Source organism: Rana temporaria, chromosome 8 (assembly GCF_905171775.1).
Source record: "Rana temporaria chromosome 8, aRanTem1.1, whole genome shotgun sequence".
Classification (NCBI taxonomy): domain Eukaryota; kingdom Metazoa; phylum Chordata; class Amphibia; order Anura; family Ranidae; genus Rana; species Rana temporaria.
The window spans coordinates 177,370,979-177,383,002 of record NC_053496.1 but is presented as its reverse complement, the minus strand read 5'-3'; the positions used below and the strand labels follow the sequence as shown (position 1 = coordinate 177,383,002).

The 12,024-nt window shown below is 42.6% G+C and overlaps 1 protein-coding gene and 1 long non-coding RNA gene across 2 annotated transcripts; both read right to left on the bottom strand.

Annotated features, from left to right (window-relative positions):
* Positions 1 to 3,886: 3,886 nt before the first annotated feature.
* LOC120910135 (zinc finger protein OZF-like) lies at positions 3,887 to 7,690 on the bottom strand. Its single transcript, XM_040322011.1, has 4 exons — positions 7,658 to 7,690; positions 6,930 to 7,067; positions 6,690 to 6,831; positions 3,887 to 5,016 (listed from the first exon to the last, which is right to left on the bottom strand). Exons 2-4 carry the CDS (start codon positions 7,017 to 7,019, stop codon positions 4,013 to 4,015), a joined length of 1,236 nt encoding a protein of 411 aa, XP_040177945.1. The 5' UTR covers positions 7,020 to 7,067; positions 7,658 to 7,690; the 3' UTR covers positions 3,887 to 4,012.
* A 266-nt stretch (positions 7,691 to 7,956) lies between these two features.
* Positions 7,957 to 10,684, bottom strand: LOC120910216. Its single transcript, XR_005741418.1, has 3 exons — positions 10,502 to 10,684; positions 8,082 to 8,252; positions 7,957 to 7,995 (listed from the first exon to the last, which is right to left on the bottom strand). It is a non-coding gene; the product is annotated as an uncharacterized LOC120910216 (long non-coding RNA).
* Between the last annotated feature and the right edge of the window lie 1,340 nt (positions 10,685 to 12,024).

The window sequence follows — 12,024 nt, the reverse complement described above, 5'->3', positions numbered from 1 at the left end:
CACGTGTTTTTTCTGGTCTTTACCACCACCCTTTGGGCAACTTCTGCTATTGTTGTCTGATGTTTAGCATTAGTTCTGAGCATGCGTGTTTGTATATTGGATTTTAGTTGGACGTAATTGCGTACACACGATCGAATAAACCGATCTAACAGATTTATTGCCCAAAAATTGGTGAGCATGAACAGTCAACATATGTTGTCGTTAATTTAGCCAACGATTGTTTGATGGAGCATACACACGGTCGGATTATCCGACACAACGCGTCCATCAGACAATTATGACCATAAAGTTGGATCGTTTGTACGGGCCTTTAGAGGCATTCTTCTCACTGACCACCAATGTAAAAAGGAGCATTCTTCCCACTGACCACAAATGTAAGAAACATTCTTCCCACTGATCACCAACGTAAGAGCATTCTTACCACTGACGACCAATGTAAGGGGCATTCTTCCCACTGATCACCAATGTAAGGAACATTCATCCCACTGATCACCAATGTAAGGGACATTCTTCCCACTGATCACCAATGTAAGGAACATTCTTCCCACTGATCACCAACGTAAGAGCATTCTTACCACTGACGACCAATGTAAGGGGCATTCTTCCCACTGACCACCAATTTAATAGACATTTTCTTGTCGCTGATGACCAATGTAATAGACATTCTTCCCATGGTATCGATGTAGGGAAGCATTTATTTCACTGCCGACCAATGTAAGGAGGGCATTCTCTCAACGAACCACGAGGGATAAGCTTCGAGTTCGAGTCGAACTCATGTTCGACTCGAACATTGGCTGTTCGCCTGTTCGCCGAACAGCGAACAATTTGGGGTGTTCGCAGCAAATTCGAAAAGCCGCGGAACACCCTGTAAAAGTCTATGGGATAAATCTAAAGTGCTAATTTTAAAGGCTTATATGCAAGTTATTGTCATAAAAAGTGTTTGGGGACCCGGGTCCTGCCCCAGGGGACATGTATCAATTCCAAAATAGTTTTAAAAAACTGCAGTTTTTTCGGGAGCAGTGATTTTAACCACTTAAGGACCTTGGCTGTTTTTCAGATTTGGCATTTACAAGATTAAAACATTTTTTTTTGCTAGAAAATTACTTAAAACCCCCAAACATTATATATATATTTTTTCTAACACCCTGGAGAATAAAATGGCGGTCATTGCAATACTTTTTGTCACAGTGTATTTGCGCACCGGTCTTACAAGCGCACTTTTTTTGGAAAAAATTCACTTTTACACTTGGTAATTGAATTTGGGGGGACCCCCACACATTTTTTTTATATCAATGACTTTTCACTGTATTGCCGGGAGCCAACAATTCATTATAGCCACGAGTGATTTTAAATGACTTTTTTTCCTTCAGAAACAGGAAAAGAGTCGCACTTGGGACTTTAAATGAGGTGGTCACAATTTGCCACTGAGTAACAAAAATAGTAACAGTATAAATTTTTTATTAAAATAGATGTACATACATGAATAATACAGCAAGGTAGCTCAGCCAATGGATTTGCACATAATAAAAGGTAATTAAAATTGATACAAACGTTATACAATGCAGTATATACAAATGCATGCATCAGAGAACCCGACGCACGTTTCGTGAGATCATTGCTCGCTCATCAGGGGTGGATGCAGATGGAATGTATCTAAAATAGATAAAGAGATGTGTCACAGTGGTAAATGCAAGAACAATGGCAGAATGGGCCAGAACAAACTGGCCCAATACTTACCAATGAACAAAGCCAGTGTCTCCATTGCTGAACCCCCAAATGGACGGCAGCAGCCAAAGTGTGACACGGGAGCTGAGGGGGAGAAAACAGACACAGATACCCCCAGGGAGGACGTCAAACGGCAGACATGGCATGGGTAAAGGTGAATGGTCCCAATTGTCTCAGTATGCGACTTGATAGATATCAGCTGTAAACATAATTGTATGGAGGAGCCTGAGATGATAAGGGTGACCTCTCATCTGAGCACCCCTGGAAGTTGGGACAGGGGCTACTAGGACAATGGAGGGGTGCAGGTACCAGAAAGTATCTCTGAACATGCGTAAGAACGGTCACCCTTATGAATTCTTTGGTGTTTAAGAAGGTGTTCTTTCTGAACGAACCCTTTCCCACATTCTGAGCATGAATAAGGACGCTTACTCTCATAAATGACCCTTAGCATTGCTTCATAGTAAAAAAAAAATGTACCTGGTCTTTGGTCCGTGCAGAGGAAATCGAATCTGGTATCGGGGTCAGTGGCTCTCATAAATGACCCTTCATAGATAAGCCACTGACGGCAAATTACAATTTGATAGACGTCAAACATGATATGGATCTTATACATGTTCTCCTTAGGAGATGTAATGTGTCTCAATCACCCTCTACATCTAACATGGGCATGTTTGGTGTCTAACTGGTTTGTATTTTCTTTTACAATAAGACTCTCTATGAACTGAGCACATGCTATAAATGTAGCTGATTTTAGCAAGGATTATGGACAATGTTTGGCTCTGGCAAGCAATAGGAGTGAGATTCTTTACACCAGGGGTCTCAAACTCAAATTAGCTGAGGGCCACAAGACAAGTTTTCATATGCCATGGGGGGCCGCATGCAAACTTTCTGACCACCAATGTAAGGAACATTCTTCCCGCTGATCACCAATGTAAGGAACATTCTTCCCACTGACCACCAATGTAAGGAACATTCTTCTCACTGATCACCAATGTAAGGAACATTCTTCTCACTGATCACCAATGTAAGGAACATTCTTCCCACTGATCACCAATGTAAGGAACATTCTTCTCACTGATCACCAATGTAAGGAACATTCTTCCCACTGATCACCAATGTAAGGAACATTCTTCCCACTGATCACCAATGTAAGGAACATTCTTCTCACTGATCACCAATGTAAGGAACATTCTTCCCACTGATCACCAATGTAAGGGACATTCTTCCCACTGATCACCAATGTAAGGAACATTCTTCTCACTGATCACCAATGTAAGGAACATTCTTCCCACTGATCACCAATGTAAGGGACATTCTTCCCACTGATCACCAATGTAAGGAACATTGGGCCAGATTCACAGAGGAAATACGCCGGAGTATCTACTGATACTCCGGCATATTTTCAAATTTGCCGCATCGTATCTTTATTTGTAATTCACAAAAAAGATACGACGGCTTTTGGCTAAAATCCGACAGGCGTGCGGCTTCGTACGCCTTCGGATCCTAGGTGTTATTTTCCGGCGGCCGCTGGGTGGAGTTTGCGTCGTTTTCCAGCGTCGGGTATGCAAATTAGCTGATTACGGCGATCCACGAAGATACGCGCGTTCGTCGCAATCTCTTACGTCGTCGCTAGTCGGTTTTTCCCGTCGCAAACTTAGGCCTGCTTTTTCATGGCTTACATTTAGAACAGCCATGTTAAAGTATGGCCGTCGTTCCCGCGTCAAATTTGAAATTTTTTTTTTTTTTTTTGCGTAAGACGTCCGGGAATACAAAACGACGTAACGCACGTCGCCGTTCAAAAAATACGTCGAGGCACCGTAATTTCGCGCAAAGCACGTCGGGAAATTTTCACACGGAGCATGCGCAGAACGTGGGGCGCGGGAACGCGACTAATTTAAATGGTACACACCCCATTTGAATTAGGCGGGCTTGCGCCGGACGGCTTTACGTTACACCACCGTAAGTTTACACGCAAGTGCTTGGTGAATCAGGCACTTGCGCTGAAAACTTGCGGCGATGTAACGTAAAGGGGATACATTACGCCGCCGTAGATATATGTGAATCTGGCCCATTCTTCACACCCGAAGAACACCATTATACTTGTGCAATGTTCCCAAATACACCAATTTGACCATAAAAAGAATATTAGGCTTTGTGAATATTCTGGTGTACAATAAGTGATATTCTTTAATCGAAACATGTTTCACATTCTAAATACAAGGTAGGACACACACGTTCTCTGGTGGTCACTCTTGCCCCAATCTCCATCTGAATGTAAAAAAGGTTGTTAGTCTGTGTGAATTTTCTGATGTCGGTAAAGGACACTTTTCTGGGTGAAACTTTTCCCGCACACTGAACACGAAAAGGGACGCTCACCCGTGTGAATTCTCTGGTGTACAAGAAGGTTGTCTTTCTTCATGAAACCTTTCCCACACTCTGAACACGAGAAAGGACGCTCACCCGTGTGTCCTCTCTGGTGCATAAGAAGATTTCCTTTCCGTTTGAAACTCTTCCCACACTCTCGACACGAATAGGGATGCTCACTCGTGTGAATTCTCTGGTGTATAAGAAGGTTGTCTTTCTGAATGAAACCTTTCCCACACTCTGAACACGAGAAAGGAAGCTCACCCGTGTGTCCTCTCTGGTGTTTAAGAAGATTTCCTTTCCATTTGAATCTCTTCCCACACTCTCGACATGAATAGGGATGCTCACTCGTGTGTATTCTCAGGTGTTGAGTAAGTAGTGCCTTATAACTAAAACGTTTCCCACACTCTGAACATGCGTAGGGACGCTCACCCGTATGAATTGTTTGGTGTGTAAGAAGGGTTCCTTTCTGAATGAAACCTTTCCCACATTCTGAACATGAATAAGGACGCTCGCCAGTGTGAAGTCTCTGGTGAATAATTAAGTTGCCTTTCTGATTGCAATTTTTCCCACACTCCGGACATGAGTAAGGCTTATAACGTTTCTGTTGTATAGGAGACTCTCCAGTTTCTTTCAAAGCTTTCCCAGACATTCTACGTGACAAGGAGCGCTTTCTTGTGTGAGATCCTTCATGGTTTAAAGAAGATTCCTCGGGATTTGATGGATCTGTTGATGGATTTGTACTGTGAGATTCAATAATAATAGTATGTGGATCATCAGAAGATTCCTCAGGATCAGAGAAATCCCAGGATCTCTCCATTTGATAGGTTTTATGATGTATTATTTGTGTAATGCGTTTTACTCCGGGAGAACATTGTGATGTGGCTTTATATTCTGAAGATATATTTTTCGAGACGTAGTGTCCACCTGTAGGAAATCAATGGTCAAATGTTATTAGAATTCTTCATTGCTTTCATTCAAACGCCATATACAGTATGTTGGTCTAACACTCTACAGTATCTCAGAGCTCTGGCATGGAACTGGGTGCAACCATAACACAAAATATCAATACAAACCAGATAAAGGATAAAATGCACAAAAACCACACTAGGTAGGTGTTTGCTTTAATGACATCGTTAGAGTGAGAACGGAGATGGACCTTCCTCCACCTAATTTCTTGGAAACAAGAAACACTGGATTTACTGAAGACTGGGTGAACCTTTCATATTGTATGCAATCATAGGTGTGCGCAGCCAATTGCATTAGAGTGTGCACCACAAAGCTCAGAAACCTATGTGTGTGTATACATATATATAACCCATGCACATTGCTCTCCCTGCCAGCACAATAAAAGAGAAGTGCATAAACACTTCTCTTATGGCAGAGCCGGTAAGAAGGATATCTTTCCTATCTTCCCACTGGCACACAGAGCAATAATGCTAATGCACATGGGGTGATTAGGGTGTGCCCAGGCACACCCTGTGCGCACACCTATGTATGCAACAGTGATGGACAATTTACTAGATACAGGGACCTCATGACATCTCCAAAGGGTGGCTCATAATATGAAGTGTATGCAATGCTACAGGTAACTGTAAGAGGCTGTTGATATAATATAGGAGGTCATCTGTACAGTGTCTTCAACTCCTCAATTAGAAAACAATTACATTAAAGGAGATGTAAAGGTACAAGTTTTTTTCCCTAAATAGCTTCCTTTACCTTAGTGCAGTCCTCCTTCACTTACCTCATCCTTCCATTTTGCTTTTAAATGTCCTTATTTCTTCTGAGAAATGCTCACTTCCTGTTCTTCTGTCTGTAACTCCACACAGTAATGCGAGGCTTTCTCCCTGGTGTGGAGTGTCATGCTCGCCCCCTCCTTGGACTACAGAAGAGTCAGGTCACTCTCTACGTTGACGATAGAGAAAAGAGCTCCTGGCTCACCTGTCGTCCAAGGGAGGGGGCGAGCACGACACTCCACACCAGGGACAAAGCCTTGCATTACTGTGTGGAGTTACAGACAGAAGAACAGGAAGTGAGGATTTCTCAGAAGAAATAAGGACATTTAAAAGCAAAATCAAAGGATGAGGTAAGTGAAGGAGGACTGCACTAAGGTAAAGGAAGCTATTTAGGAAACATTTTTTTTTACCTTTACAACCCCTTTAAGGAACGGAGATGGACCTTTCATTTGGTGTACAGTATCTCCTCCTCATTTGTTGGGAACATGACGTTATATTGAGGAATGGAGATGGACCTTTCATATGGTGTACAGTATCTCCTCCTCATTTGTTGGGAACATGACGTTATATTGAGGAATGGAGATGGACCTTTCATATGGCCTTCTCCATCTGTCTGTCCACCTGCAAGGTGATTAATGTGGCCAGTCTCTGGGTGGAGACCAAACCTGATTTAAGCCAGCCAAGCCTGCAATCTCAGTATCTTCTCCTCATTTGTTGGGAACATGACTTTATATTGAGGAATGGAGATGGACCTTTCATATGGTGTACAGTATCTCCTCCTTGTAATTATTTAAATACATAAATAATACTCATAGAAGAAAAATAAATTGTGAACTTTTTCTGCATTTAGTAATTTTTACTTACTTGTGTCGATACAAAGTGAAAATTTCGTCTGTTCACTTTTCATAATCATCTCCCCCTCCTCCATAGACTGCCGATCCCCACTCACCATCGTCTCTTTTTCTTCCTCTGTTACCTCAACTTTGATGTCTTTCAGTTCTTCATCCTGAACCCCAAAATTATAAGATTGATAAAACTGTCGATAATAAATATATATAAGAATGTTTTCTCGTAGTTTAAGTCCTATTGACAAATCCTCTTTACCTGAGAGATGCTGGGATCTTCCTGTGTGAAATGCTGGGAATATGGAGGATAGACGTTCTCCATAGACTGCTGTTCTCCACTAACGATCATCTTTTCTTCCTCTTTGGTTTCAACTTTAATGTATTTCAGCTCTTCCCTCTAAATCCCAAGAAGATAAAGTAGAGATTTGTAAAAACAATAAGAACAAGAGATTATGTAGAAGAATGTCATCTCATAGCGTAGAACACATTTTTAGGTCTACATGGTCATTCCCACCTACCTGATGATGGTGAGGGATAGTGTGACCTTCCTGTGTGGAATCCCGGGAATACAGAGGACGGGGACATCTCTCTGGTGGGTTCCCATTACTGGATCCATCTGTAGGAAACACACACACACTGACTGAATACATTGTTTCTATGTGTTTATCAGATGATGGGGGATCTAGGTGGACCCTCTGTACTGCTCTCTCCTTTACAATAAAGTCTCCTCTTACCCGGTGATGTGTCGATATAAAGTGAAGATTCCACCTGTTCACTTTTCATAATCATCTCCTGCTTGTCCATAGACTGCTGATCTCCACTCACCATCGTCTCTTCTTCTTCCTCTTTTACCTCAACTTTGATGTCTTTCAGTTCTTCATCCTGAACCCCAAAATGATAGGATTTCTAGAACAAGAGAATATGTAGAAGAATGTCCTCTCATAGCGTAGAACACATTTTTAGGTCTACATGGTCATTCCCACCTACCTGATGATGGTGGGGGATGGTGTGATCTTCCTGTGTGGAATCCCGAGAATATAGAGGACAGGGACATCTCTCTGGTGGGTTCCCATTACTGGATCCATCTGTAGGAAACACACACACTGACTGAATACATTGTTTCTATGTGCTTATCAGATGATGTGGGATCTAGGTGGACCCTCCGTACTGCTCTCTCCTTTACAATAAAGTCTCCTCTTACCCGGTGATGTGAGGGGCGGCTGATCCTCCATAATGACGTCCTTGTAGAGATCCTTGTGTCCTTCTATATACTCCCACTCCTCCATGGAGAAATAGACAGTGACATCCTGACACCTTATAGGAACCTGACACACACAATGATACAGTCACCATCCAGACACATCCCTTGTCTGTTACTGGATAATGTCCCAGAATTTCCACCACCGCTCACCTCTCCTGTCAGCAGATCAATGATCTTGTTGGTGACTTCTAGAACCTTCTTGGCACTGGTTACCTCTGTTGTCAGGCAGTGAGGTGGAGACACTGTGATGGGTGATGTCCTGTGAAGACGGCTGCTGGGTGTTAATGGATCTCCAGATATTTTCTTCACTACTTTATAATCCTGATTAAAGAGAGAAAATAACAATCATCACTACAGACTTCCCAGAATCCTCCTCACCTCTCTGGTCAGGTCTGTGCTTTATTACTAGAGATAAGAGTGATGTCATGTGACCTCCCAGAATCCTCCTCACCTCCTCATGACCTGGAGTTTTGTATTTTTCTTGTTTCACTTTAACCACTTAAGGACCGGACCAATATGCTGCTAAATGACCCAAGGGGTTTTTAAAATTCGGCATTTTCGGTTTTTAAAACAGACAATTGCGCGGTTGTGCGATGTGGCTCCCAAACAAAATTGGCGTCCTTTTTTCCCCACAAATAGAGCTTTCTTTTGGTGTTATTTGATCACCTCTGCGGTTTTTATTTTTTACAAAAATAGAGCGCCAATTTTGAAAAAAATGCAATATTTTTTACTTTTTGCTATAATAAATATCCCCCAAAAACATATATATATATAAAAAAAAAAAAATCCTCAGTTTAGGCCGATACGTATTCTTCTACCTATTTTTGGTAAAAAAAAATCGCAATAAGCTCTTATCGATTGGTTTGCGCAAAATTTATAGCGTTTACAAAATAGGGGATCGTTTTATTTATTTTATTGTTTTTTACTACTAATGGCGGCGATCAGTGAATTTTTTCGTGACTGCGACATTATGGCGGACACTTCGGACAATTTTGACACATTTTTGGGGCCATTGTCATTTTCACAGAAAGAAATGCATTTAAATTTCATTGTTTATTGTGAAAATGAAAGTTGCAGTTTGGGAGTTAACCACAGGGGGCGCTGTAGGAGTTAGGGTTCACCTAGTGTGTGTTTACAACTGTAGGGGGGTGTGGCTGTAGGACTGACGTCATCGATCGAGTCTCCCTATAAAAGGGATCACTCGATCGATGCAGCCGCCACAGTGAAGCACGGGGAAGCCGTGTTTACATACGGCTCTCCCCGTTCTTCAGCTCCGGGGAGCGATCGCGACGGAGCGGCTATAAACGAATAGCTGTGCCATCGTCCCGGATTGCTCCCCGCGGGAATCCGACCGCCGCATGTAGCGGGGGGGGGGGGGGGGGGTCGGACCCCCGACCCACGTCTAGGCAGGGACGTACAGGTACGCCAATGTGCCTGTACGTGCCATTCTGCTGACGTACATATACATGCGGCGGTCTGGAAGTGGTTAAACATTAATAAAATCACTGCTCAAAGCCAAGCGAAAACACCAATAAACTTTTTTGGTTTGGTACATGTTCTCCACGGCAATACTCACCCCAATACCATTTGTTTGACAATCCCGTGCCTATAAGCGTAGAAAATGGCCAAAACTATTTTACAACAATCATTGCCTATTGACTTCATGGGGGTTCAGATTTACATGTCTGCCGAACCCTGCTAGACCCGAGCTCATCACTGGTCTGCCCAGTGTTCCTCCATAGCTCTGACACTTTATACAAGTTCTTATCTATGTAGCACTACCCCCAAAGGAGCCGCTGGTTTGTTTTGGGTGGTATGTTACCTCTATTCCTTTGCCGTCTAGGGTACACGATGAGAGCTGAGAAGAACTGCAATGTCCACACTTTAGATGTCCTTTTCCGTGCTTTATTACCCAACGGGGTAAAATAATAAAAATAGTAGTTGAGGTAGAAAGGATAGTACGTAGTAGGTTCAGGTGTATAACTTTGTTCGCAAACAATCCTGCTTCCAGCGATAAACTTTCGTCGCCACTCTAGCCAGAGTGGGTATTGTGCAGCTGGATAGGCCTCTCTCACCAGCCTAGCAGCCAGAATGTCACACGGAAACTTCCGCAAAGTCTCTGACACAGACCTTCTCAGAGGTGGAGATATATTCGGTCCAGAATCCTTCTCAACACAGGATTAAGCACCGACCAGCGATCGACGACCACGAACCAATGACGTCTGTCCCTTAAGTACTCTCCCCCAGCATGCACAGCAAGGCGATCAACCCCCACTGATTGGCTGCTGAGGAAAAACACCCAATACACCCTGACTCGACTGCTGCCACCCTTGTCCTGGGGTGGTACCAACACCCCAGACAACATAAACCAGAGGCTCTGGATGGACGGTTGACTAAATGGTTCTATATTTAGGATGTATCCCATCTATAAACCAGAGGATCTGGATGGACAGTTAGCTAAATGGTTCTATTTTTAGAATGTATCTGGTCTACTAACCAGAGTCTCTGGATGGACAGTTGGATAAATAGTTCTATATTTATGGTTATTAACCAAAATATCATGATTTTACCTTATCTGCCTCAAGATCCAGTATTGTCTCTTCCTTATTTCCTACTAAATCACCTTTATTCTTGAACTTCCTGTCTTAACACTACATCATTTCCTGTCGTAACCCTACATCACTTCCTGTCGTAACCCTACATCACTTCCTGTCTGCACATTACATCACTTCCTTCTTTGTATTCCACGCGTATAAGTGAGATTTCCCATCTTGTGGAGAATGTGAGTACTGTAGCCCACATTGTACTTACGTACATCAAAATCGGCTTCAAGGTGTATTTATCCTTTTTGTTGCTTATTTTTATCCTCAAGTACAAACCAATTATTATATAAAAATCCTAAAAAGATATTTTAGTTTTATGTGCTTTAGTACCTATTATACCGTGTAACGTACTTATATTATAAACATTTATCATAGTTTTTTTTGGGTATTGTTGTTTATTTTTAAGGGGCCTTCCTTTTTAACTGACCACCAATGTAAGGAGCATTCGTCCGATTGACCACCAATGTAAGAAACATTCTTCCCAGGAACCACCAATGTAAAGCCTCGTTCACACGATCCAACTTCCATCCAACTTTTCCGTGGATTTATTTCCAAAGGGCGTTGGCTGTGAACTTGGTATGCATACACACGGCCCAACATTTTCAACCAGCATTCACCAAACCACATGGTTTTTCCAGATCTTTACCGCCTCTCTTTGGGCAACTTCTGGTATTGTTGTCTGATGTTTAGCATTGGTTTTGAGCATGCGTGTTTGTACATCGGATTTTAGTTGGACGTAATTGCTTACGCACGATCAAATAAATCGATGTAACAGATTTATGGCCCAACAATTGATGAGCATGAACAGTCAACATTTGTTGTCGTTAATTTAGCCAACAATTGTTTGATGGAGCATAGACACGGTCGGATTATCCGACACAACGCGTCCATCAGACAATTATGGCCATAAAGTTGGATTTGGATCGTGTGTACGGGTTCTTAGAGGCATTCTTCTCACTGACCACCAATATACAAAAGGAGCATTCTTCCCACTGACCACCAATGTGAGGAACATTCTTCCCACTGATCACCAATGTAAGGAACATTCTTCCCACTGATCATCAATGTAAGGAACATTCTTCCCACTGATCACCAATGTAAGGAGCATTCTTACCACTGACCGCCAATTTAATAGACATTTCCTTGTCGCTGATCACCAATGTAATAGACATTCGTCCCATGGTACCGATATAGGAAAGCATTTATTCCACTGTAAGGAGGGCATTCTCTCAACTAACCACTAATGCAAGGGACATTCTTCCCACTGATTTCCATTGCAAAGCAAATTGTGAACACGGATCTCCAATGCACTGGAACATTGTCAGGACCTGAATTAACCTTTTGGTAGTACTGTAGTTCCCAGTGCTGAAGGGTGTAGTTCTACTAATAGGGTAAACTCGGTAGCCAGCAGATCCCGGTAATTAGCCTCCACCAGATACTGGCTGCTGAGAAGTTACAGTATGCATAACCAGTCCCCTAGCTTCCTTCAG